Source organism: Rousettus aegyptiacus, unplaced genomic scaffold (genome assembly GCF_014176215.1).
Source record: "Rousettus aegyptiacus isolate mRouAeg1 unplaced genomic scaffold, mRouAeg1.p scaffold_m13_p_14, whole genome shotgun sequence".
In the NCBI taxonomy this organism is placed as follows: Eukaryota; Metazoa; Chordata; class Mammalia; order Chiroptera; family Pteropodidae; genus Rousettus; species Rousettus aegyptiacus.
In genome coordinates, this window is record NW_023416289.1 from 55,558,312 (window position 1) to 55,585,937 (window position 27,626).

Sequence of the window (27,626 nt, forward strand, 5' to 3'; positions counted from 1 at the left end):
TTGGTCCTCCTCATGCTGATGTGGGTGGCGCCCCCTCCGTGGGACCATAACTCTTCCCCAGGCCTCATGTGACCAGCGGGACCTCGAGGGTGGCGGTGACAATCCCAGGTCCGGGGCTTGGGGCTGACCCCTGAGCTGGAGTCGTCCCGGACGGAGCCCAGGCCAGCACGCCCAGCCCCGCCCCACAGGGCAACTTGCTGCTTTCTGCACCATGGCCGTCTGTCCTCTGCCGGAGTCGCGGAGCCTGGGTCCCTCAAGCCCCAAAAGGCAGCTCATCGTAAGGAGAAAAAGTGATTTGAGAGGCACAGGGGCTGTGGTTGTTAATTTGCTCCGTCCTCCACGCACATTCATGCACACAGACCCACGCACAAACACGAGCTGCACCCCTACAGACACCTTTGGGACCCTGCAGCGACACCCACCACCAGAGTCAACTCTCCACCCCCAAAAGGAACCAGTCTGTTCAGAAGACAAACTCCAACACGTCCAAAGGGAAATAACAAAACAAAGAAAACCCAAACTTTACTTGCAGTTAGCCATTAATAAATAATTTACAGTATGTACACGCGGTGACACTCCACACGGGGCACGGCCACAAGGACGCAGTGAGGGGTCCCCACTTCCACGCAGAGCGCGATCAAACACAACCGAAATAAAGTGCTTCACTTTTTACTTCCAACGTAGGGGACCGGCTAAAAACCAGCAGGAACCTCGCTGCTCCCGCCCGCCTGGAGCTGGCAGGAGGGGGGACCTCGGAGGGGGGAGGCGGGGACCAGTCCGCAGCCTCCTGGGCCAGTGTATGAGAGGTCCCTGGGGAGCAGCAGAGGGGCTACCGGGGACGCGGGTGGGGGAGGGGCACAGGGACAGTGAGGGGCTGTGGGGCTTCCAGGAGGGTCGCCCTCCGGAGCCTGGCACACGTTGGTCCCTGGGGGTCTCTGGAGCAGCAGCAGAGGTGGGGCCGGTTTGGGCCTCCCCAGATGGTCAACCCGGGCCGTGTGGCCCTGGGCTAAGGGAAGGGGCCAGACGGGGACACGCTGCCAGGGCTGCTCCTCTCCCCGGAATGCAGATCTGGGTGGACAGGAGGGGAGCAGGGCTCTGGGGACAGGTGGGCAAAAAACAGGATCAGGGCAGGCCAGCTGGCCCTGTCCACTGGTCTCCCGCCTGTGCCCTGCAGCCCAAGTCCCCCAGTCCGAGGGCTCTTGCCATCTGCTGGAGAGGAAGGGACAGAAATCACGGGGCAGTTCTCTGTTCAGACATCTAGAAACTCGACTTCCTCAGCACAGTGGGGAGTAGGGGCCAGCGGGGAACAGGGCCAGAGGAGGGCGTCCAAGCCCCGGAGTGGCGTTGCTCAGAGCACGTGTCGACACGCATGTGCTCGCGAGGCGGGGGGCCTGGGATCGGCCTGAGCCCGCGCCCGCAGCAGGTGCGGCACACGTGGGGTCTCACAGGGAGCCCACGGCAGAAAGGTCCCCGCGGGGCACAGCCTTTGGGCCAGAGGGTTACATCAGTTTGCCGAAGATCCCCAGCAACGCCCTGGGAGGGAGTGCTCCAGGGGAAAGGGGGCCCGCCTGGGGGTCCAGCCTCGGCCCCGCCGGCTGAGTGTGAGTGAGTGTGCTCGTGTTAAGAGTGTGTGCGTGCGGCGGGGACGTGCAGCAGTCGGCCGGGCCTGTTCAGTGCATTGCGAGGGGGCGGGGGGAGCGGACTCTGACCTTCCCCAGCGTCTCTGGCGGGGTTGGGGCTCCAGCCCGAGGGGCTCGGTTTTGCACATTCACACTGTGGGGTGCGGGGAGGGGAGCTCCCCCCCCACACACACACACACACTGCTCTACTGTCACAGACATCACAGCACCAGTCAGTCACCACGACCTTGTCCTGGGCCCTAGAGAGGGTGAGGGGCCGCCCCACGCCCCCCAGCACTTGCCAGCAGCTCCGAGGTAACCGTCCCACAGCTCACCGGCCAGCAGCTGCCTTGGCTTCTGACCCCTGCAGAGACCTCGGGGCCACCAGAAGCCACCAGCCCTTCTGCAGCGGCCGGCCGGCTTGGGGGCAGGCAGCGCGCCTAGCTCTCCGTCCTATGCAGCGAGGGCCGCCAGGACCACAGGGAGCAGGGTGAGGAGCAGGAGGCTGCCCAGGAGGAGCCGGGGGGCTGGGCGCAGCCCTGCAGTCGCTGCCCGGCCCGGTGGCTCCCGCGTCCTCTCGTACAGGTGCAGCTTGTCCTTGTTGGAGTGTAGCATCTTGACGTCCTCCAAGGCGTAGTAAGCGGCCAGCGTGAAGTTCACGTCGCCCGTGGTGAGCAGGTCGAAGACGCAGGCCTGGTAGTAGAGGTCCTCCACGGGCAGCCTCTCCTTGCACTTGGCCACGGCCGTCTCGTACGGGAAGGTGTCGGGGGCCGCGGGCGCGGGGCTGGCGGCCGGGGCGCCCGGGCCCTCGTGGGCACGGAGGGCCTGGAAGTCGATCTGCTGGTTCAGGGGACAGCCCCGCAGGCAGAGGTAGAGGCCCTGACCGTCCCGGTCGTCCACCGCGTTGACCACCTCCTCCGGCATGCGGACCGCGAAAGTCAGGTAGCGGCCCACCTGGCGAACCACGATGGTGGTGCCGATGTACTTGGCCTGGATCTCCACGTGCTGGCCGGACACCTTCTCTGTGATCTTCAGGCTGTTGGCCCCGTGCTTGTCCCCGCCATTCTTGGAGCCGTCGGCGAAGGCGGCCGGGAGCTCGTCCATCTCGGCCTGGTACACTTTCTGGTCCACGCACTCCTGGAAGTTTTTGAAGATGATGGTGAGCTGCAAGGGAGAGGGCAGAGAGGGGGTCAGGGATGCCGGGGACTGCGGAGGCAGAGGGCCCCAGCCCGTGCGTAGGAAGCTCTGAGGGGGATGAGAGGAGCCTTCGGGATGCCCCGGGCCGTCCCCTCCCCACTGGGGTCGGCGCTCCGCGCCACCTGCACTGTCACTGCGTACTCACTGTTGTTCTTTAAAACACCTTATTTTTTTTTACTTGGAAAAAAGTTGACTTAGAACAGGAACTTCAGATCGCTCGCTACCCTAAATGGAAGAGCAGCTCATTTGCTACACGTACTGGTGAATCACAAAGAAGAAAGCGCAGCTCATTAAGAGCTAAATGTCATTAATCCACTGTAATGGGCTGAGTTATGACACCTCCCCCCTCCCCCGCCAAGATATCAGCCCCAATCCTTGGAGCCCTATATGGCGAATCACTTTCTGGAGACTATAAAATAGAGGCGGAGGGAAACTTGACCACAGAAAGAGGCCACATTCCCACGGAGGCAGAGATTCAAGTGACGCAGCCGCAAGCCAAGGGATGCTGGCAGCCACCGGAGGCTGAAAGCAGCAGTGGGGAGATCCTCCCCTCGAGCCTCCTGAAGGACCAGCCCTGCGACACCTTGATGTTAGCCCTACGAGATGCACTGCGGGCTTCTCGCCTCCGGAACTATAGGAAAATAAACGTCTGTCTGTCTGTCTGAACCACCTTGTGGTGCTTGTTACAGCAGCAGTAGGGAACACACAAGGTCCACAACCACCTAACGCCGTCTCTAACGCCAGTGGACTTGCTGCGGGATTCCTGGAAAAAAAAAAACTGCAAGCCACTGGCTGAACAGAAGGGCAGGCGGACCAGAGGAGGCCGATGCTCGAAGAGAGGGAGGGCAGATCCACTCAGGCAGGCGGAGGCCCCGCAGGCTGCCCTGAGGGGCTACCCAGCGGGGTTGTGGAGGGGAGCAGGGGGCAGGAAAGGAACAAGATGCCGGTCAGTGAAAGGAGGGCGGGGGCTCCCCGCTGAATGCAAAACCCCGGCCACGGCCAGGGCAGGGCGACCCATTTCCGCCGGGGCCTACAGCTGGGGGAAGGGCTGGGCGGAGCCCCTGGCGGAGACAGACGCAGATTCGCTGTGTCCGTCACTGTCCTCCTGGGAACCATGGACACAGCTTCACTCGCTGGGTCAGTGCGCCAGGCACTGCATCTATTGTGGTAGTGCAGAGGAGGGTGACATCGCCTCTGTTTTACGGACAGGCAACGCGGGCTCAGAGAGGTACAGCAACGTGGCCAGGGTCACACAGCCACCAAGAGGCAGAGCCGGGGTCACTCTCTTGGTTTCCAGTTCCTGGGCTTCTCTGGCCACAGACCTTCAGGGTGGGCGGCCCGGGAGAGGGACGGGAGGCAAACAGCTTGGGGAGTGTGTGTGTGAGTCCCCGACCCCCGTCGTCCTGGGAGAGAGGCCTGGCTGCTCTTTCCTCCAAAACCTTAACTACGAAGACTGGATGGGAGAGAAGCCACCACCCCATTCCCTCTTCGTGCCCAGATGCCAGCTGGTGCCCCTGGGCCGAAGGCGCCTGGGGCTCTGCTGCCTACCTGGGGCACGAGCTCTGTGGGTGGCTGCGGGAAGCTGAAGGTGGCCACAGCCTCTCTGCCCTGCTTCGAGTCCTCCGCATCGAACCGCGTGGAACCGCCACTACCCTACCAGCCCTGGCCTCCCACAACGGCGGCTTCGTTCGGGTTCCACCGCCTGCTGCTTTCTTCCCTCCAACCAAGGCTCCCACCCCATGTGGAGCCCTGCAGGGGGCCGGGAGGTGGGGCAGCCAGGGTGGTCTGAGCGGTGGGTGGCCCTGTCATTGGAGCAGGGGCCAGGGTGAGGGACTCTGGTGTCCCTGCTGGTGTGTGGGGCCACACAAACACTCCGGGGGGGCGGGGGGCTGCTTTCCAAGTGGCATGCGTCTCCTGGAACAGGAAAGGCTGGTTTTGCTGTAAGCGCCACCTCTCGCGGAGACAGGCTCCTGGCCGGCTGACAGGCTGCTTGTGCCAGGGACTCAGCCACAAGCAGCGGCATGAAGGGGGCCTGTCGAAAGCTGGGCGGCTCGCTGCCAGCAGGGCCACGGGCGCGGCTGCCGCTCCTCTCTGTGCTGCGCCCCCTTCCGCGGGGCCTCGGGCTCCCCACTGCGTTGGGCGCGGGGCAGAGCCGGGTTTCATCAGCTGTTCACGGAGTGCCAGCTGCATGCCAGGCCTGAATCCACACGGACTGGGACAGTCCAAGACCCCTGTCCTCATGGAGCGCACATCTGGGGGGCACAGACTGCGCAGATCAGTTACGCAGCGTGTTGGTCAGCGCTACAGGCGAACGAGCGAGGGGGAGAGGGGACGGGAGGCGGAGGCCTGAGTTCGCCGCTCCCTACTTCTGTTTCTGCGTCTGTAAAATGGGGTGCCGTGAGTACAGCTGGAAGGAGAAAGGCGCAGAGGGCTGGGCGTGGGGCGGTCCCCCGGGGGCAGGAAGCTGGCTAAAATGTCAGCCCGAGCTGGAAAACACTAGACCACGCACAAGAACACAGGGCTGGGCTGGGCTGGGCTGGATAACGTCCGCAGCCTGGGAAGTGAGCACAGGCCTAGGCCGGCAGAGGGCTCCCCTGCGGTGTGGCAGGCCCAGCCCCCATCGCTTCGAAGATGAGAGCTCCCCCCCACCCCCGCCAGCTTCTCTTCACTTCCCTGGAGGTCCCAGGCTGTCCCCAGGCCTGTGGTCTCCATCATTAGCCCGGAACCTGTGAGAGGAAGGCAGGCCTGAGCACAGAGGCTGGCTCAAAAGAGGAGCTCGGTAGATGTCTGCTGCATCAATGAATGAGCCAATGCACACACCTGCGTAACACCTGCGTAACACCTGAGTGACGGAGGCCTACGCGAAAAGGCGGGGCCAGGCCCCGGGCACTGGGGGTAGCGGCCCAGCCTCACTGGTCACTAACCACAGTCCCTCCCTTGGCTCTGTTATCACATCTGGTGTTTACACCACCCAGGATCAGGAGGGGGAGCCCCACCCGCCATGTGCCCCAGCCAGGATGGGACGAGGAGGTAGGGTCCCCTCCCAGAGCTTGTTTGCTGCTGGATTGAGAAGCTGCAGCCTCAGGCTCATTTATCTTGGCTCTACGGTGGGAGGTGGGTAGGTGAAGGGGCTGCGGGGAAAGCAGCTGGGCCCCCCTCGGTCTGCAGAGGTCTGGGAGGGGGACAGGCCAGAGAGAGAGCCGGCCGTAATCCTGCCACCCATTAGGTTCACAGCCTGGGGCCAAGGGCCTTGAGAGGATCCATGGGGCAAAGACCCACTTTGTTTTCTGCTCAGCAGGGGGTCCCAGAAAGAGACCCCCCACTTCGAGCGTGCGATTGCGAGGGCCACTGGCACAGAGGGGGCCGGCAGGAATCTTCCGAGCTGCCAGGTCACCTCACTGTCCTCCCCTGGGGCGTGGAGGGCTGGGAAGGCACAGAAACGCCCCCGTGGGCCAGCCTGGCACCCTTGCAATGTGCTGTTCCTAGGAAAACAGACCCGCTGCCAACCGGGAAACCCCAGGGGCCCTGGCGGGCCGGGCCCTGACGGGGCACAGGTGACCCCTTGCCTGGACTCTTGAGAGGCTGAGTCTGAATGTGAGTTCGGGGAGCCCCTCGGATGTGAGGAGGAAGGAGAACCGGGGTGGACGGGAACGTCCCACCGCCTGGGCCACAGGCTCTCTTTCTGGGGTTTTAACACTAGCGTCCCACAAAAATGTAGTTTGGTGACAAGAATATAATGGAGGTTTGAAACGGAATGCTCTAGGGAGTGCTTATTTTTGGATTCTAACCCCAGTAAGAAATCCGTCTTACATCTGGATCCAGTGTGTACACACGTGTGTTTACATACACATGCCCGTGCACACACACAGAACAAGCTAGGTCCCCCCTCAGACGTCCTTAGCCAGGCACGGCGCATTCACAAACTGCCTTTTACGTATGCCAGGTTATGTCACCCTGTTCTATTCTGCCCAGTTAAATAAAATATCTCACTCCAGGCAATATTAAGAATCTCTAGAACATTCCTTTCTAAACAATCCGCTCATTTGCTGGCAATCAGCGTCTGGGTCGGGTTGCTGAGACCCCACAGGGCAGCCCCAACCTCTCACCCTTACCTTGCTGGTGGCGGTGGCGGCCGAGCCAGGCAGCACAGGTGTGTTGGTGACCTGCACGTTCAGGTAATTATTGTCGATGAGCGGCCAGGCGCCCTGCACCTTGCAGGTCTGAAAGCGGTCTGTGAAAGTCCTGAGGTGCGGATCCCCAAAGAGGCCGCAGTGCGTGTAGTTGGGGGCGGCCGCGTGCTTGTGGAAGCTCTTCTCGTAGTGGCAGGTCTCGGGGCTGTCGGAGCGCTCCTGGCTGTCCCCCGGGGGCGGGAGCGTGCGCAGGCGTGGCTGCGACGTGGGGCCATCCTTGGAGCAGTTGTGCTGGCTCATGAGGTCCTCTATGCCATGAACGGCCGAGTGGTAGGCCAGGTCGCCCCGGCAGGTGCGGGCCGTGCGCCGCGTACACAGGGCGTAGGTGCGCAGCGCGGCGCAGAACTCGGGGGCGTCGTCCGAGGCCGGGGCGTGGCCACCCGCCGTGGCGCTCCAGAACTCAGAGTTGCACTTGAGGATCTTGCACGGGGAGGTGGCTGTGGAGAAAGGCCGGGACACGCCGTCACGGGGGGCGCGTGCATGAGGACACCCCATTTGAGACGGCACCGCCCACACTGTACTTTCTCGCACAGATGGGGACCCCCGCCCCCTTCCGCCGTGTAGGTGGTAGTAACGGGCGGATCTGCCCTGGTAGGCCTTCCAGATTCTTCTGTGAAGCCTGTAATAAGGCAGGCACACTGCGAATTTGGCAGTGGCCCCTGTGGAGAGGACTGGTCAGCGGTTGGCAGCAGCAGGACAGGCCGCCCTTGGGCCTTTGACATCGGTTAACACTTTCAAAGCTGTCCCCAAGAGTTTGGCAAAAGCAACGGGAACCTGGCAGGTAATTAAGCCTTGGTGTTAAATGCGCGTCCCAAGATCCGCCACTTTTGTGACCTTGCAAATGGCTCAAGTTCTCTATGCCTCATACCACCTGGAAAATGGGGAATACATAGTAACTGCTGTGGGAGTTTGCTGGAGCCGTTAAAGGGCTCAGAAGGTCACCGGCGTTCAGCTGAAGCTCACTGAATATTTGCCAGTGCGATTACTGTGTTAGCCCTGGCCACAGAGGGCCTGGTCCCTGTCACCTCGTCCACGTGCCTCCAGCCTCTCTATCCTGCTCAGCAGAGCAAGCTGGGAGGCAGCTGAGTGATGACTTTGTATCTGCCCCAATTTGTGTGATTTTTAAAAAACAAGTCACCAGCTTTGAGACCTAAGCAATATTTGGCCATAAATGGCTACGTCTGAAAGCCATGGCTGTAGTAACCTGGCCTCCCGGGTGTCCCCAGCCGCTCGAAACCCTGAGGCCTCGCACATCTTCCTAGGAGTTTAAGGGGAAGCACAAGCACCATCCTACGTGGAGGAGCCGGAGGTCAGGGGCCATGGCCTGCAAGGGGCCACCGAGAGGGACTAGCTGGGACTGGAATCGGGGGCTCCCATTCCCTTCTGCCGCCTCTCCAGGCAGGGACGCAGCTCTCCAGGGCCTGTCTGCCTAAAACAGACATGCACGGGATTATCATTCCCTGGGGGTCTCGGGGAAGGGCCTCGGGGGTGCCAGGGTTGGTCGGTCCCCATGGGTGGTGAACCGGGGGGCCCCTGCCCCCCCGTGGAGTCGTCCTGCCATCTCGTGTCCACTAAATCACCGGCCGAAGGCCTCCCCAGGTCAGGGACCGGAATGTAACCTGGCCCGGCATCAAAAGGAAAAACTGTGCTGTGGCGTCGTCATCTGCCAGAGAGACCCCGGAGGGGCCGATTTTTATGTTCAGTATCTTTAATAAAAAAAGCACAAGACCTGAATTCCAGGCCATAAACCTTGGTTGGCCTCTTCTGATGTGAGTGTCCAAGAAGCAAGGAGAGGAAAGTCTGAGAGTTTGAAACAGATCCTCTTGCGACTCGAGCAAGCGCAGAGAGGAGGCCAGCTGCGCGGAGCGAGCCGCCCTGGGGATGTCAGCGTGATGGGAGGCAGCCGCCTCCGCCCCGCCTGGTTCCTGCAGATGGCAAAGGGGCTCCTCTGGCCCTGCAGCCACTTCTTGGTGGCTCGAGGCAGCCGATATGCACGGAGCCAGAGGGGTTAAAGGACCCGAATGGAAGGAAGTTCTCCTGCGCTTTTGTTTCCATTTTAGCCACTGTGGCCTCTGGCAAGGGACAGCTCTGGGGGCCTCTGCTAACTCTCATACCCGGGGCTCCACCCCAGATGCCCAGGGAAATGCAAAGGTGCCCCACAGAACCTGTGCTCCTTGGAAGTCCATTGTGCATGTTTTGTTTTGACCCAGGCGCCGCTTGAGATAGGACTTTCAGGATTAGCTAGTGGTGGAAAGAGAATCCAGAGGCTGCAAAGACGGGCCAGCTGGGGCAAAGGGTGGGGTGCAGGCGATGCCTACAGCACGGCGGGCTCCCAGACTTACTGGGGACAGAGTGGATCCTTGGCAACCATTGGACCGATCTGCTCCCGAATCGTGCAATGAGGGCAAGAGCTTCCTGCTTCTCTGCGCAATCGATTTATCAGGAGCCCTAATAATCACTTTGGGACCAACCTCCATGCTGGCTTCTCAAGGTGCACTGTGGAGTTTTAGAATCTGGGGCCCGAGGGATGCCAGAGGTCCCCGGTTTCCACCTCCAGCCACCCTCCACGGCAGGAAATCTCCCTGCAGCACCCCTGCCTGGCGGACATCCGGTCCCCACTGCCACTGGAACTCTGCTAGAGCAAGGCCGGTCCCTCCTGCTCTGAAATGCTCCAGCTCTGGATCCACGCCTGCTTCCTAGGGCCTTTCACGGGCTGATCCTTCTCTGCAGCCACACGGAAAAGGCTCCAATACAAATGTGAATACTGGACGGCTCCTTGGCTTCCCCGTGGCGTTCTTCAGCCTCACCCCCCAGCTGCTCTGTGAGCCACGCCACGACACTCTAGCTCAGTGCCACCTCCTGCCCACATATATAACGTTTCATTTTGGGGGGAACTGGGCTCTAGGCTGCTTCCCTAGTGGACTGATGTGCGGCAGGGAGAAATCGTGGCCACAGAGCTCGCCTGCCTTAATTGCTGTCTTTTAAATAGCAACCCAGAGCCTCTCAGAAACAGAAACAGTGGCAGGAAGCTTGGAGAACCAACGGTACCAACCCAGGCGGGGTGAAAATATTTACGCCACAGAGCGGCATTAGCTGCCTTAGGGACCTCCTTTGAACTGTTAATCAAGCCCGATCCTTCAGAATAATAGCCTGATTATTACCTCCTTGTTTGCATAACAAAGAAGCCCAATCAAACTTATTTTGCTGTGTGCCCAGGGGGGTGTGAGGATGGCCCCCGAGCAAGGAGCCTTAGGGATGTGGTGAGCCGCTCCACTGCCAGAACCCAGGAATAAAGACAATGCAATTTGCCACCAAGAAAAGCCCAATAGACCAATAAATTACCCGCGTGCAAAGGGATTAGATCAGGTTTCACTAGCGAGTAGGAGGGCGGGGGTGAGCCAGGAAAGAGAAAAACCTGCCTCTTAAAGGAGTAAAAGGCTCATTTTGAAAACAAGCCCCAGGACAAGGTCAAGTAGCTGTTGTAAGACTCGGTGCCTTGCCTGGTAACTGCCTGGATTCGTGACTTGCTGAAAGTTCTGGATGCTACCGTGTGCCAGGCACCGTGCTCGACGCTGTCCCTGGAATGAGCCCCAGCGAGCTGCTGTGCTCGGGAACGGTCGGCCACGGAAACTTCTAGAATGTAAAGCAAGCGCGTTTCATCTGAATACTAAACCACAACAGAGATGCACAAACGGAGGACGAGAGGGTACCGTGGAAGCAGGGTTTCAGCCAGGTGTCGAAGGGCATTGGGATCTGATGGGCAATGCCAGGAGGGGTCCCAGAAACACGAGGCCTCCGTCCAGCACAGCCGAGGTCGGCCGGAGGCAGCGTGCGGCTTGGTGAGCGTGCAGCCAGGAGTTTGAGGCAAGACACGCGAACCCTGAGGGCCGGCCGTGCCCGTGGTAAAGCGGATGTCGCCCAGCTTCAGCCGGCCTTCCTCCGCTTGGCGGGGCAGGGCCTCTGAAAGCCTGGTTTCTCCCGTCGCCCAGCTCCCTGTCAGGTTCTACCACAAGGGGGCACTAGACGAAGGGGAGGCTGTTGGTTCAGAGGGTTGAATTTCTGTCCTCAGGCTGTTTCTATTGCCACCACCCGGCTGGAGCTACTGCAAAGCACTGAGACCGGTCAGACAGGGACCCCTTTCAGCGACCTGGGCCCCCAAGCTCCCCTTCCCTTTGTCCCTCCAGACCCAGGGGTGGAAGCCACTTCCGCGTGCCTCCGCGGGTCCCTTTTCTGTGCCCGCACGCCTGGCCACCATCCCGTGTTCAGATCCCTCTGTGGACGTACCCCGGCGGCTTTCGTTCTGACTCTGCCCTCGTACTCCAGCCTAAGGATTTCAGACCAGATCCAGGTGGCCGTGGAGCCCCGGATAATTTTCAGTTAAGAACACGGCACGATGAGAATGCTATCTTAGGGCGCGGTGTAACTTAAGAGGCGGAGGCTTCAATCAGAACAGAGGGAGAGCAGCCCTGAAGCCGAGGCAACAGCCCCCACGCGGTCCTGAAGGGGGTGGGGACGGAACACCAGCTGTGGGGGGTGGGGGGGGTACACCCTGCCTTACCAAGCGTGGCACCCAGCAGCGGAAACAGCGAGCCGCTCCCCACCCTCTCCAGCCCCTTACTATTGAGTTTAGGAGGGGACAGTAAACAGACCTAGGGCCAGTCTTTAGCGAACTCTGGCCTGGGCAGTGTTCCCGAGTCCCCTTGCTTGAGAGATGCCTGAGGCTGCCTGTCTGTCACTCCTGTAGGAATTTCCTTCCACTGTGCGGCCCTAAACAACCAGGGGGCACACCCAGGTGATGGGGTGGGTTTTTCACCAGGTACAGCAGATGATACCTTACTTAACCTACGAGCAGCCAGAATTGATCAAGTTTCCGAAAAGGCATCTGGTCCCAGTCCAGCCTAAGAATGCCCCAGGGAACTGACCTTGCCAGTGACTCCAATGAGTCTCCCACCCCTTGAATGCGCTGGAAATTTCCTGGGGCCTCCCTTAGGAGCTGGTGTACAGGAGAACGAGCGAGGCAAGAGGAGAGGAAGTTTCTTGAAGAATCTCAAGTGACCTGAGGAGCGGGAGAGGGTGGATTGGGGAGCTGGGGCTTAACTTCCTGCCAAGTGTGGGCAGAGGCGGCTGAATGCCACTCAGCCAGCTGAGGCAGGGGGCACTGTCCCTGGTCACACCCAGCCAGGGCTGTTCTGCCCCGGCCTCCACACATGCCAAGTTGTCGCAAGAAGCCACACCGAGTGCCAAGGAAGACAGCACACCTCAGCTTACAAACTCGACACCCTTCCCCAGCTCCCAGTGGGGTCACATGGAGCCAGATGGACAGCAAACAGGGTGTTCCAGGCCACAGGCGGCCTGTCAGGCAGCTGAGGGCTTCTCTGGGTAGGAGGGACCTGCGATGGGCAAGGCTAGACATGAGATTCCATTTCAATACCATCCTGGCTTAGGGCAGAGAACTAGGCTACCCTGGGTTCCACAAGGGGCGTGGTTACGGGCAAAGAAAGACATTGCTTTTCAGATAGAAATGAAGCTTGCAGGTGAACGATTCGGCCTTTCCACTTTAAGGCATAACTCCTTTTCCAAAGTCTAGGACTGGCTCCAGAGATGCTAAATTTCCACCCTGGCTCTGCCTGCAGCAACCTCGGGCTCATCTGCTTGACCGCTCCAGGTCAGCATTCATTTGAAGTGGCTTTTCTCCCTCACCACCATCCGCAGGCGAGCCTACCTCCTCCACCTTCCTCCTGCAGTGGGAGGGCAAACGCAGGCCAGCTGGGCACGCGCCCGGAGCACACACACAGTCGTGTAAGCCTGTGATCATGAGACTTACACGTAGCATGGGAGCAATAATGGGCCCCTTTCTGCATGGACCTGGGCGCAGAGGGATGACTTTAATAGGCGTCTCAGTATTCCGACTGCTTGGGTGAAATGGCGCATGAAATGAATAAATAAGCAAAACCCAAAAGACATACCCTGAGTCGGGAACATTTGCAGAGTGACAGCCCTGGTTTTCCTGAGCTACAGCTGGGTGGCATCTTCTTGGAATGCTAAGCCAGGGAGGGACGGGACGGCAGAGGCGGCAAAAAGGCTAGGTCCGTGGAAAATGCAGTCACTCTTCGCTCTGCTATCTAACCCTGTCTCCAAAGTTTGTTTATTTTTTCCCCCCCACCTTGAAAGCCATCTATGCTCATAGAGCAGGGTCTAATAGGCTACATAGCAAATTTAATGAGCGTGTTTATCCAGGATCAGGTATGTGGAAGAAGGCAGGGGTCTGGGCTCTTTCCACTGCTGGCTGTGCTGCTAACTAGCTGTGCAATATCGGGCAACCTCTCTGACCCTGTTTCTTCATCTGCACAGGGGGAAGGATGATTCTCAAGGGGGAGAGGCGACGATCTGGTGAGGTGACGTACTTAGAGCATTTAGAAGAGCGCCTGGTATACTTCGACCACTCAATAAATGGAAGAGCTTTAAAAATTATTCTTCTCCATATAATCATACTTTGGAGAGAACAATGGAAAGGTATTATGTCTCAAAGACATTTGCGACTGTTCATTAGTGAGGGTTGTCTGGGGGAGGGTGGAATTTGGGTTATTTTCATTTTCTTATTGTTTTCAGCCTTTAGGTTCAAAAATGAGGATTGTTTTTATAACCAGAAAGCATTTTCTGGAAAAAAAGATTGCAATTCACTTGGAAGCTCCATGGGTGGGTGGGTGGTACAGGAAGGCAGGCCCGAGGGCTGGGCAGCTGCTTGTAGTAAGGTGACAATCGGGACAGGCAAGAAAGGGCAGAGGAAGGAGGCCCAGCCGCAGGTGGCCAGACCCATATCACAGCAAGGCCTTCACAGTTGCAAGCACAATTTTAAAACTAGAAAAGTTGTGGGTAAACTCGGATGAGTTGGTCACCTTCTACTCTACTAAGAGTAGAAGAAATAATGTCTTTGATTTTTGGCAGGTTGAATTTAGCCAAGTATTAAAACCGCATGGCATATCACCATTTGACCAAAACATAAAGTTGGGGTTCTCTGGCCAATTCTGTTGGAGGCCTTGCATATTTCTCTGAAGAGGGGCTGTTTACCAGGATCCACATGCCACCAACATGTAAACTGCCCGCCTCACCCCCACCCCCCCACCACCTCCACAGGGTCCTGGGACTCTGTCTCGCATCTCATGAGCATCCTCAGCCGAGCCCATGGATTCTGTCTCCTCAGTTCTCTTTTGAGCTTTGGGGTGACTGCTGGCAATTTCTCCAACCTGTTAGAGAGGTTTCCTAGAAGACCAGACAACTTCTTATTCCCCTATTCACCCTCACGGCCTAAAGGGCCAACTGTCTGCAGGATTTTGCATCCTGCACCCCCCCCCCCCCCGGGAGGCAAGCCCTGCCCTGCGGACTCGTTGGTGTGTCGCACACCAGCCTTGGTGTGTCGCACACCAGCCTGCTAGCCTGCCCAGCTGCCATGCGACTCTTGCAGTTGGACATCATTTCATTCCCTCTCTTTGGGACATAAAGTTCTACGGGAAGGCGACAAGGTCGGCAGGTGGACTCGCTTGCATATGTCCCGAGACCAGCTCTGAGAGAAATCCTCTCACTTTTATAACGACACAGACGTGACAGGCATTTTGCGCCGCAGAGGGCCTCGGTCTCCCCAAGCTCTCGTTTCTCCACTGACGACTAACGCGTCTAAAATAGCTTCAGTTTAAAAGTGAAAAGAAAGAAATAAAGAAATAAAGAAAGTCTGCTGCAGGGCAATAATTCTTAGAACGGCAGTCTGCAGTCTTGGGAGAGCACCAGAAGCCCCCGGAGGGCCTGCTAGAGTGTGGACTGCAGTGACTGCTGCAGCAGGTTCGGGGTGGCCCCAGACTTCCATTTCTAACGAGTTCTCAGGGGAGGCTGATGGGGCTGGTCTGGGGACCACACTTTGAAAACAACCGTGCTGGAGTGCGGCATCCATACGTAGATATAGGAAACTCACCCGCATACCAAAAACATGTGCCTCAGACGGGTTCTCTTAGCGATCCGTCTCATGAAGGCCTAATGGTTTCAGAATTCATAAAATATCTATTAATTGTGCTTTCAAGAGGCTGCTATCTGTGGAAGGCAGTTCCAAAGCCTTTTCTGCCCCATTCCCCCCAGCCAGACGTGGCCGCTGTCCATCCACTAAAGGCACAGTAGGTGTGCCCTGCACGTTGAGTGAGTACGTGTAAACACTCTCCAAAGACACAAACCCTCTCAGTCTAGCAGAGGTTAAGACATCTCTCTCCGCATAACTATGTCCAATTTAATTTGCACTCCTCTGGGTTTGCTGCTGGCAGACATTCAAGTTGACTAACACCGAACAAACCTATGCTTTCAGACAGCTGCTGGGGCCGCGGTCCACCTGTCTTCAGTGCGAGAGGCCGTGGCACACGGGGCGCCTGGCTACCCCTGTGTCTCACGCTCGCCGGAGCTTTCCTTTTTCTCTAACACCCGCGCTGCTCACCCCTAGACCTGCGGGTTCTATGACTTCGCCCCGAGGCAGCCTCTACCAGGGCATCACAGTGTGCGACCGTCCGTCTATCTCCCTGTTGCGGCAATGACCATTTCGTCTCTTCCTTCAAAAACTCTGTCTTTTCACCCAGGTTTCTTGAGCGCACAAGTTTTCGGAGCCCCCAGGATATCGAGTGTGGGGATACCGAAAGCTCAGTTTTCAGGAAGGGGGGCGATTTTGACTAAATGCAGCCGTCAGTGCCTCAAATGAGAACATTAGCCAGTTGGCGTGACAGTGTGGCAGCTAGATATCTGTTCTATCTGCCGGGTTTTGGTTACCGGCCTCGACGCCAAAAAAGAAATGGGCTTCTTGGAAATAAAAGTGATGGAATTTGGGTTGTGAATTACATAACCCACCAGTTTCCTCAGACTATGAAGGATGTTTTAAAATAAAGTTTTGAAGTTGGAGAAATAAAAAAAATAAAAAAATAAATTAAAAACAACAACAACAACAACAAAAACACCACCAGCAGCCCTCCTCAGCTCCCTCGGCCTCTGAGTCCCTCTGTCAGCCCTTCCTTTCCTCCCTCTCCAGCCCAAGAAGTTAACAAGTGCTGCCACTTTAAGAGCGGGAAGGTGTTGTTTTAAGGGCCTCAAAGCCCCCCTTCTCGATTTCAGCTCGGAGCTGAGATCACATCCCCCACTGCAGCCAGGGGACAAAAGCCATTTATCAACCCATCTGATAAAACTTCCAATGGGCTGGATCTTTATCTGGGTCAAACCGAGTTGCGCACACATGGCAAACTCCTGCTTCCCCAAAAGGAAAAGTTCTTTTTAAAGAAAAGGGTCCTCTCTGATTGTATTTTTCAATTTTGGGGAGGGAACCAAATCGGCCTTTCAGCCAGGCCCTCCAGTAGGTGGAGAAGCTGCCTTTTAAAAAGGGGTGTGAGGGGGAGTAGGACCCCCTGCTGTCTGACCCACTGTGGAGGTTTTAACATTCCGGGCCTAGGGCGAAAGGGGTCTAAGGGTCTTTGGGGAGACTGACAACCCCCCATCTTGCCCTTGGCTGGGGCCTCCCCAGTGGAATCCAGGGGTGGGAGCAGGTTGCGGCTCTTCAGGGAGCCCTTGGGGACGCAGCTGCTGAGTGAACTGGACGCGCTGGACCCGGCAGGCGCCGGGGGCCGAGATCAGGGCTGGGGCGAGAAGGTAAACTGATCCCTGCCCCCTTACCGCGGCCTGCATGGTCCGCCCGCCCGCCGGGAGCCCCAACTTGCAGCCTGACCGGCCCAGTTCTGCCAGTTCCTGAAACCTAGTTGGCTGAGGAGCAAAACAAAACAACCCAATCCCAGTCTAACTCAAGTCCTTTCTTGCAAAACTCGGTGGTGCGCAGGGGTTGCGCATCCGCGCTGGGCTGCGGAGCGAAACAAACTCGCATTTTTTTGCAAGAAGACACCTCCGAGCCCGCAACACAATGGCAAGGGCCGGGAGATCCCGCCTTGCAACGGGGCCCCTTCGGCCCATGACATTGGGTTTTATTTGTACTTTTAGCAAAAGAAAAATGGGCATAAAGGGTTTAACTAGCGTTTCCCGGCTGTGAGCAGCATATGGCAAAAATGAAATAAAGTTTTATGAAACATTATAAAGAAAACAGAGCGGGGATTTAAGTTTCGTGCTTTCCCCCTCCCCCCGAAAGGAAAAAAAAAAAAAAAGTCAAGAAATTGGAGCGTTTGGGAAGGAACAAATGCTTCTCTGTGGAGTTGGTCTCCCTTCCCCCAACAAAAACAAGAGGTCCGGGCTCGGAGGAATTTGAAAGCAGCAATCTGCCAAAAACATTGTGAAAAACTATGGGGGATTCATTGGAAACAGATGGGCTTTTTCAGCCTTAATTCTGAAATTCTCTCCCTTTCTGACACAATAAAAACAAACAGAGGGCGACGCGGGATGTTATCAAACAGGGGTACGGGCTGGTCTGCGCGGAGTGCGTGGGCTCCCCGCGTGGGGCCGCGACGGACTCCCGCGGTTGGGGGCGTCGGCGACTTGGCCAGGACCTCGGGGGCGCCCCCGACTCCACCCCCGGGCGCCCGACAGGTCTGCAAACTGGTGGGCGAGGAGCTGCGGAAAGTGCCCCCTGCTCCGAGTCCGCGCCGGCCCTGCTCCCCCTCCTCCGGGGCCCCTGAATGACGCGTCCCAGGATCCCCCTTTCTCGGAAGGAGGGAGGCATCCCCGACCCCTGCGACCTCCCCGCCGCGCTCCTTCTCGACGCGGGCCGATGCGGGGCCGCCACCCTCGGGTTCCCGCGGGCGTCCATCGCGCCTTCGGCGGGGCGCGGCAGACACAAAGACCCGCGGGGGAGGGAGGCGGGGTCCCCGGGGCGGGGGCGGGGGGCGTCGCGACCTTCAGCGCCCCGGCCCGGGGCGGCGAGGAGGCCCGGGCGGCCGGCCCCGCTCCCGCGCCGGCGCCTTACCTGCTGGGAAGCTGCAGAGCAGGACGGCGAGAGTCGGCCAGAATCCCAGGGCTGGTCGCGCTGCCCCTCTCCCCATACCCATCCATCCAGCTCGGCCTGTTAGCACTAGCCTCTCCCTGGAAGAAGAGTTCAGAGGAGAAGAAGCGGAAAATCGGTCACACCGCGGAGAACGGGCAGCCTCGCTCCGCCGGCGGGAGCAGCGAGCCGGGCGGCTCGGTCCCCCTCGGTCGCGGGCGCCCGGCGCGCCCCCTCCCCGCGCGCCCCGCCCTCGCCATCCATCACCGGGTCCCCTCCAATGCCGGCGCGGCCCTGCCACCCCCGCGGCCGCGCCGCCCGCCCCCTCGCGCTCGGGTTTCAGCGCCGCCCGCGGGGGGCGGGGGCAGCTGGGCGGGGACCTGGGCGGCCCCGCTGCGGCGCGGGCCGCGGGGACCTCGGGAGCCCCGGGACGCAGGTCGCCCCGCGGCTCCCCGCGTCGAAAGGACCGAGTACCCCGGGCCGGGCAGCCCTGCAGAGGGCAAGGGCGGCAGCCCCCCACTTCCCCCCTAATCTTCCCTGTAAATATTCAACCCAAGTAGAGACTGTGCCTGGAGACAAACCCCAAGTCCCCTTTCCAACCAGGCTGCCGTCCCGACGCCTCCAGCGACATCTCCCACCCAGATGTGTCCCCGGTGCCGGAGGCCGAGAATCCCCTTCCCAGTCGTCCCGAGTTGGGTCCCGCTGGACCTCAGCCGCGAGCGCCCTCGAGGCCCCGCGCGCCGCGGCCCCGGGCCGCCCACCCTTCCGGGGGTCCGGCCGCCCGCAGCATCCCGTCCGAGCACCGCGCTGCGGCCGAGGACTTGCCCTGGTTGGGCCCGCGAGCCTGTGGGAGGCGGCAGGAGGACGGCGGCCTCCCCGGAGGAGGTGTGGGTACCGCGGTCCCCGCTGCGCTCAGGGCCCTGCCTCCGAGGCCCATCTTGGGAAGCCATCCGGGTGGTGACTTCCCTTCACTCGGCCACTAATTTTTCCAGGCGAAAAACGTCTCCTGCTCAGGGTTCCCTAGGCCCTGCAGCTCTTCAGTCGCTGCTCTCGGGATATTTAAGAGACTGGCAGCTTCCCCTGAGAAACATCTTTTGGATGGAACACAAATAGGCCAGAGCAAGTGTTTTTAGTCAAACCAATTCCTCCCTTGGCCCCCTCACCTCACTTCCAAGCCTACTCATCTGGTTCTTTGGGAAAAAATTCAGAGTTTTTATCCAATTTAGATGTTTCTCTTCAGCCCTATCGCAGTCCCCACTTGCCGAAGGCCACACACGCTGCGGGGCGCCCCCTCCCCGGGAAGGGAGGCTTGCTCTGGGGGAGCGAGCTTGGGCAAAGGAAGAAAGCCCTCAGTCTGTGAAGACACAACCCTGAGCAGTAATACTTCTGAATCTGGCTGCTCCAAAACAGGTAAGAAAGGGGACTAAGGCCTCAGCCAGCTGTGCCAGGCAGCAAGAGGAAGCTGTTGTCCCCTGAGGACAAAACGCCACAATAGCAGCTGCTCACCTGTCTTCGCAGTTGGGGCGCCAACCTGTTTTCCTCAAATATTAAGGCCTCAGTCCAACGGGCTCTAATGATCATACCCCAGTTTGCAAAATGCTACAGGTTTGTCCAGCAAAAGTCCACACTACCTCAAAATCCAGGTCTCAAATAACCTTCCTCTCAAGCTTGTCTCGTTCTTGGGACAAACCCAACAAGTTATTCTTCAGAACCTCAGGACAGCCCTGGCACACTGAGGCAGGGCACAGAGCCAGACTGCACAGAGGCACCTTCGAGGTCCACCAATTAACACCATTTGCTGGATTTTGCCTTTCACGAGTTGTTCTAAAGCCTCCTGCTAATGAGGGAGAAGGGACCCGTTAGCATTCCCACCAGTGAAGTCACCACCCCGGCTGCAGCAGCATCTCCAGGTCCAGGAACACAGCAGAGAGGCTGTGTCGCTCCAGAAGACCTGCATGCAGCCCCTGCCAGGCTGTCCTGGCCCAAGAGTGGACCTTCGACAGCAGGACGTCTGGCCTCTACGCCTCAGTCCCTCCATCTATAAGGGGATACAGTTTGGGAGGGACACTGGGCCACGGGACCCTCCTCTCCCCCCAAGTGTGTCTGCCAGGGGTTTGGCCACCATTTGCGGAGGAGATCCAATTCTCATGGCAGAAGCAAATAATTTGGGAAAGGGATGCCAAGGGCTTTTTTTTCTCACAAGGAGAAATGTGTAAGGCTGAATTTGGACATAATGGAAGTAGAGATTTGGCCTTTACACAGTTTAGACTATCAAGAGAAATCTATCCCCAAACAGAGGAGTAAGATGGGGTTGTGCTGACCTGGAGGAATCTGTCCATACGGGCCAAACCAACCAGCTTGTTGACAGCTCCCCAATTCTTTGCTAGAATAAGAAATTCTTGAAATGTTGGGTTTTGGAACTCAGCACTTTTTCGCCGTAGAAACTCGTGTCACTCAAACTGTAGCTGACTTCAGACGGACAGCTCCTGTCACGCATTCTCCCCCAGGTTGCAGCCTGGGCCTCAGGGTAGAGACTCTCTCTTGCATTTTTTCTGAACACTTGGTCCTGACGTCCTTTAGCAAACATTTTGAAAAGACCCCCAAGATCCCTTTTTGTGACTATAAACAGACTGGACAGAGTCTATTTTCTTGAAAGTTTGGATTATGTTCTCCTAAATGTATTAACTGAGGCTTGCCCCTGCAAAAGCTTAATATGCATTTTTCTTGCTAACGCCTAAGCCTGTCCCACAGTTAATCATCATTTGTTTGCCATTTCTCTACAGAGCCCTCATTTCATCCGCAGGCCTGGATCCATCTGAACATTCTCTCCTTCAGATGAAATATGAACATTTAAAACTAAGTCTGGGAGCACCAGTAAGCCTTGGGGATCCCCGCTGTTTATAATTCTTCAGCCAGAAAAGTACCTGTTTATCCTATTTTTTTTTGTTTGTTTCCTGTCTCTAAGGACAATTCCGCTCTGTGGCGATTTCCCTCACACTCTGGAACAACTTACTATCATAAACGACCCTGGGGGTGGAACTTTGTCAGGAGGAATTTTGGAAGTCTAAACATAATTCATCCTTGGGTTTCTCCTTCGTCTCCAGGCCCGTTTCTACCTCCTCACAGAATGCTAACAGATTGGTCCGGTTTCATGATCTCTTTTCAGAATGTGTGTTGTGGTTCGTCTAGCTCATTGGGACGTTAAAAAGTGCTTGACGATGTTACTTTGTAGTAATATTCTCTCAAAGCGGCTATTAAAAGTGACCCTTCCTAGATAGGTGGACTCCCTTTGTGGGCGGGGGGCCCATGTGTACGTCCTTGGGTGCAGGCCTGGTGCGGTAGAACGTTTTGGCCACCAAGTATCACTGCCATCTTTATCACCGCGCCCTTCCCTCCAGGTGGTCTCGAGATAGATATAAACACATCTAAAATCAATCAGTAAGTCAATGAATTAAGCTAGCTAGCTTTTTTTTTTTTTTTTTTTTTTTACCAAAAACTATTGGCCACCTCATACCTGCTCCCCTCCCCTGTACATAGTTCCTACTTTATTTTTCAGTTAAATAGTCCTACGAACCCTCCATCATGGCAGGAGCTAAGCAGTCAGAGAGAAGAACTGAGTTTACCAGCCAAAGGGAATGCACAGATGTATGCACAGACAGAATTCGACGAAAAGCAGTCTGTGTGAGGGATGCCCAGAAGTCTTCAAAAATCTACATCCTCACTGGGACTTCCTTCAGTTTTGTTTAAAGACCGTTATTCTGTCCCTTCCTGTCAGAAGTCAGACAACTCCCATTTATCCCAAATTACATTGCAGAATGCAAGTAACCTGCCTGAGATCACCTGGCTGGCTTGGTGGCAGGTCCGGGGGACTCTGGACGTTTATGTCACCTTCCTTTGAGCTCACTAGCTCCTTCCCAGGCACAGAAATGCTTGGTCTTCTCTCTGCCTCTATTAACCCTACTCCACCCACGTGCTCGTCCTCTTGCTCTGAGCAGAAGCAAGGACCCCCTTTGTGTTCTCCCAGCCTCAGATGGGTTGGAGCCCCCTGGTGACCTGCTAATAGTTTCTGGGGGCTCATTTCCCTGGTGTTTGGTTTAAAGCCCCCTTCCCTCTTTTCACACCTCTCCTTGACCTCTGAATTTCTCAGGAAGCTCCTAGAGCAGCCAATTTATTTTGGATACTTCTCCCATTTCTCCCTACCGGGATTATAGGCTCGTATAAAACTGGAGTTTTATATACGAAAGTCTCCCCCCCTCACCCCCCCCCCTTCTTCCTGAGCCTCCCATCTGAGACTCTGGAGCACAGCTACTATCTGGTCTGAAAGCTTGCAATGTCTTCTGCCTATAAAGACATGTACAAAAGCCACAGCATTTTGAATTGCTTAATTGTCAGCGTTGAGATGGAGACATTCTAGACATTGCGGTGGACATGGAGAGAGTCATGGGATATGGGGTGGCTTTAACTCTGTGGCCCCTGGGTGTTGTGTCCTATCTCTGGACCCTCAGCTTCTTAATCTGCAGAATCATGGCCTGGCTGCCCTGGGCAGGGGGCTGGTCTCCCAGCTCCACAGTCTCATGACGCTAGGGATTTAGTGAAATAATGTTGGCTCTGTAACTAATTGGCTTTGCCCACACCTGACTCTGAGGAGCCTCGTCTGTAATATTTCTGGATTTGCCAAGTAAACATGTTGCTGCACAAGTGGGAAATGTTATTTCAAGAGTGGCAGTTTTGTGTTTTAGGGTCAGTGTGAAATTCTTCAGTAATAATCCCCAGCAATAATATTTTATACCTGAAACCGCACCTTAAATAACTTTTGTAACCTCTTGTTCTAAAACAGCATTTAGGTACCCATACCAAGACGCGACCAGGTTCCTGTCATGAAGAACAGACAACCCATCGTTTACCTCTCTTCATTCCAGTAAGTTCTTGGGAGAATCACCAGCTTGGAACCATTTAGGCACCAAACGGCAAGTGTTTGAACTGACAGTAAGTCTGTGTGTCTCTCTCTCTCAACCAGCAGGAGGCTGGAGTATTTGGACTAATGAATTTGGTGCCAAGCACAAATGCCATAGACATTTAGCAATACGAACAGATAACCAAGTTATTCATCAAATTCAAACTTGTTTAGAATGGCTTATGCAAAGCGGAAGTAAAGAAGGTCCCCAGCTGATGGGAAGTGGGACCGAGTGCCAATCCAGAAAGAACCGATGTGTCAAATGTATGTGACTTTCCCCTCTACCAACATGGTTTTATTTTTTGAATTTGTGGGAGGCTGAGGAGATTTCTTCACTTTTGCCTTGAGAGGCGATGCAGCATGCTGGCTGAGGACAGGCACACTCTCTGGACCTGTGAATTGGGGACAGGCTTTAGCTTCCTCAGAGGGTTATTGTGTGGATTAAATGAGTTAATACAGTAACAGACCACTTAGAACAGATGTTTGGCATAGAGTAGGTGTTGATAAGTAGCTGCCAATATTAGTTTTAAACATGGATAAGAACCATTGTTTGGATTATAAGGAAGTGCCTACCACGTTCCTGATTCTGCTAGAGTCTTTGTGATGCGTGAGAACTGCGGGGAAAGCTGCAGAATTCCCCCAAGGTCTCCCAGACAACCTTGACTTCTGGTGGGTTCTAAGTGCATTATCAGTTACACTCAAGTTCTGTTGAACTCCCATTGTGAGAAAGTCTCCCATGTAACTGTAGAGTCATCTTAACTATGTGGTAAGTACAGCCATGTGCAGTTCATCAGTAAGGATGCTGAGACTCAGGGACACTGACTTGTCCAAGGTCACCAAGAATATAAACAGCAGAGAGAGGCTCAAACCCAGGCCGTGTGAGACCAGATTCAATGTCTCCCCCACGAAACCATAGCTGTTTCTCATCTCCACCTAGGGCTTATTTTGTTGTTGTTGTTGTTAGTCAAATTATATGCCCTGTATGTATAATGACGGATTATGTATTAGAAATGGGAATATATTTAGAGATACACTGTTTCCCAGAAAAAAAAAAAACAAAAACATATGAATGTTTTTCTTTAGCGTATGATCTTGAGATACCCAAAGATACAAAACCAGGTGTGCTTTAGGATAGTAAGGGAAGCATTGTGAAGTCAGTATGTTGAAATCTAAACATCAAACTATTTTAGCTGCACTGATGTAAAACAACATAAATTAAACTCCCACAAATTCCTTGTTTGGGGGCAAAATGACGTGCCAAACTTAGCGGTGAGGGATTATGAGCAGTTTTGGACCTGTGCGGGCTGCCATCAGGAATCTCATAATGTCTACAGGTGAGCTTGACCTTGTGTGCACACTTGGGTGAGGCAGCCCTTAAGTTTTTCCACTGCCTGGTGCCTGTCATTTGAATAGGGCTGGACACTGGGCAGGTGGGGAAGCCCGGAACTCCCTTCTTCAGGGTAAACTTATGTTCAATTCAGAATGTTGAATGAATAAATAATGAATATTGTTTGAAAAGCAAAACCATCTTCTAAAGAGCTACAGGAATGCCACAGACACTTATAAGTTAGTTGAGCTTCCCTTGGGAATTACGTCAAGTTCTAGAACAGGGATCTTTAAAAGGAGTGGTACCTTTTCGTTTCACAGAAGTACCAGAGTCCGATGAGCCTGCACTGGTTTCTGATAATCCCTGTTAGTTTGTGTTCAGTTTCACTTGGGACTATCCTTTCCCTTTCCTCTGATGGCAGACCTCTCCAGACCTCCTAAGTTGCGACCAAATTCTGGGACCATACATGGTAAAAGCAAGTGCTTGAGTTTAATTCGTTCGGTAGTAAGGCTGTACGGAAAAGAGCACTTTAAACCTGCAGAACCCGGGCTATACCCCTTCACCTCACTGGGCATCTTCTGAGAAATAGAAATCCCAGCAACTGTTCCTGCATGCTTCCTGGAAGCAGCCAGCATCACTGGGAGCATGGCTTGAAAAACTCCCTGTCCCCATGTTAGGGGTGCTCAGTGCCTGTTCATTTTATTTTGCATCTATTCATTTAAAAGTTCCTGTATTTGGTCTCATGTGGGGTGACCGAAGAGCTGAACGAGGGTCCTATTAGGATAGGAGCTTCTCATGCCTCCATTCTCTCTTATTATACACGCTGGGGAGGCAGCGAGTCATGCCTTGGAGAGGCTTGCAAGGAGAGAAAGCAGACAGAGGTTTCTCAGCAGAGGTCAGATAAACTCTCCTTGAAAAAGATGCCAGGTTACTGCAAGACCATTTTTGTCACAGATCTGGTTGTTAAATCAATATCGGCAAATGGGTACATTTTGAGACAGTATGGCAGGGTTGATCGAACAAGCCACCCACCATTCCACATGTCTATTAAGCACCTGACTGCCACGAGGAAGGAGGCAGGGTTAGTAAAAAAAAAAAAAAAAAGACTGGGACCTCCTTTGCCACCACCGCAGCTCAGAGCACCTCACTGGGGCAGAGTCTTCACTGCAAGCAAAACATGACACCAGCCTACAAGGAACCGCTGTCCCCTTCAGAACGGGGAGAGAACTCGACTCATTGCTAATTCCGTTTGGCCTGGAAGGTGGCAGCAAAATCCAGCCACAGAGAAGCGGAGCTGCCTGGGTGTGCGTGTGGGTGCCACACCCAGAGCCTTCCTCCGCTCTGCTTGCCACCCGGCAGAGTCTGCCCCAGTCGTTGATTGGAGATCAGGGCCCTTATAAAGGGGGCTTGCCTGTCACCTGCTGTGTTAGTGGAACTGTACAAAACCTCTTCTTTGTATGTGTGAAAAAATGCCGTTGTGGGTACATTGCACCATTCCTGTATAGATTGGCATGAGACCCTTTCCCAGTTCTCCTTCAGCTGCCCTTCAGAGCACAGTCGATCTCTTTTCTAGGGATTTGCCTGAAAAATCACTCAAGATTCGCCTGAAAAATCACTCGTTTGTGATGCATGGGAGAAGAGCAAGGTCCATGTGAAGGTTTTTCAGATTTCTGCTATTGATGTCTGAAGAACCAGTATTTTTTTTATCAGCAGGCAATATTTTATGTTATATTTCTGTTGGAGGATCCTAAAGCCAGATGGAGAAGGTGATGGAACTCCTTGAGGTGACAACTTGGCACTCAGCATGACCTGCAATTGTCTCTTGGGCTCAGTGTGCTGAGCTCCCGGCATCTGGGCCACCGGGCTCAGCAGGACTGCAGACACGCCAGGAATTACTCTTCCCTAGAAGCTGGTTGCCCCCGCCTCCCCCTCCCGGCTCAGCGGTTAACCTGCCTAAGAGAACACCCAACTTTGCAGCCTAAAAGGAACGCGCCGCTCACCATTTCCGCTAGATGGCGCGATTTCCCCTAAACCGTCCGTAAGACACGCGATTTATAAAATAAAATCCAACGCCTTCTGAAACCACACCACATAATAGCAGCTCGCAGGTTCCCATTAAAATCTCAATTTGGGGAGATGATTCTACCTCCGAGCAAATCTAATATAATTACATTAACAGGATGCAATCAAGAATTGCCCCCGAGCGTTCCCACCTTGATCCTCCCCCTAAATACACCTGTCCCCCTGTCCCAGTCGGTTCCCTGGGATGAGCCACCGCACCAGCGAGGCGCAGAGTCATGGTCGTGCCAGGTCCGCCGGGCTCACCTGGCCACTTAGTGTCGCCGGGGCCACTCGGGAGCTCCATCCTTAGCACTCAAGCCAAGTCTCGCACCTTCCCGCGCACTGGCGCTCCCGGGCAAAGCACCGCTGGGACCGGAGCCGAGACGGCGCTCAGCGCGGGCTCCGCCGGCCTAGGCAGCCCGGCGCTGGGCAGGAGGAGGGGGCTCGGCGAGTTGGGCCAATGGGGGTTCACAGCGGGACGGCCCGGCGGACGGCTCCGTCCTTGGCTCCCAGAAGGGGGTGGCCGCGTGGGAGAAAGGAGCTCCCCGCCCGCGAACGGTGGGGGAGACGCCCGCCGGGGCAGTCGCGCCACTCGAGCTGCGGGCTGCCCGGCGAGAGCCTTTCAGGAAAAAAGAGTAAATCCCAAACCACAAAAACTTTACTGCTGCCAAGAGCTAAAGCGATCGAGGCGCAGCGAAGCTCCAGACCGGGCAAGCTGAGGAGCAAGAAGAGACGCGGCGTTAGGGAGGACGCACGCGGAGCGGTGGCCGGGGCAATGTCGCGGCTGGGTCCGCCCTCTCCCGACCCGCGCTTACCTTGGCGGCCGCATGAGCCCCTGCGGCCCGCGGGGGGTGGCGTGGCGGGGCTGCGGGCGAAGTGTGGGTTTCTGGGGGCCGCTCGTCGGCCCCGGGGCAAGGTGGGAGGGGCTGGGCAGGCGTGCGTCCCCGCCGCCCCGGCCGGCTCAGCAGCGGCCCGGGGCGCGCCGCCTGCTCCCCGGCTGCATGGCTGCGAGCGCCTGGAGGAGCTGGCCCGGGAGCCAACAGCTAGCGCGTCCCCAGCCCAGCGGCTCGGGCGGAGCAGCCCGCGCTCGGGAGACAACTGCGGAGTCGGTGGCTCGGGCCACCTCCTCCCTCGCCTGGCCCCCGCCCGCCGCTGCCGAGCGCGGCGTTGCGAGGTTCGTTTGCGCGCAGAGGGGAGGGGGCGGGCCGGGCGCCCCGGGCGCGGGTGGGGGGCGAACGCGGGCGGGGAAGGAGGTGGGGGTGCGGGTTCGGATCGCCCCGCCCCGCCGCGGCCGCACCCTCCCGCACCAGCACCCGTTGGGTGGCGGGGGTGGGTGCGCACG

General features: G+C 56.5%; 1 protein-coding gene and 1 long non-coding RNA gene across 2 annotated transcripts; one reads left to right on the top strand and one right to left on the bottom strand.

Moving 5' to 3' along the window:
* Nucleotides 1-497: 497 nt before the first annotated feature.
* RGMA (repulsive guidance molecule BMP co-receptor a) lies at nucleotides 498-27,379 on the bottom strand. The gene is made up of 4 exons (XM_016123441.2): nucleotides 27,100-27,379; nucleotides 17,928-18,043; nucleotides 6,929-7,443; nucleotides 498-2,783 (listed from the first exon to the last, which is right to left on the bottom strand). Exons 1-4 carry the CDS (start codon nucleotides 27,111-27,113, stop codon nucleotides 2,073-2,075), a joined length of 1,356 nt encoding a protein of 451 aa, XP_015978927.1. The 5' UTR covers nucleotides 27,114-27,379; the 3' UTR covers nucleotides 498-2,072.
* LOC118611405 lies at nucleotides 19,788-23,939 on the top strand. The gene is made up of 2 exons (XR_004954346.1): nucleotides 19,788-20,816; nucleotides 22,780-23,939. It is a non-coding gene; the product is annotated as an uncharacterized LOC118611405 (long non-coding RNA).
* Nucleotides 27,380-27,626: the final 247 nt, after the last annotated feature.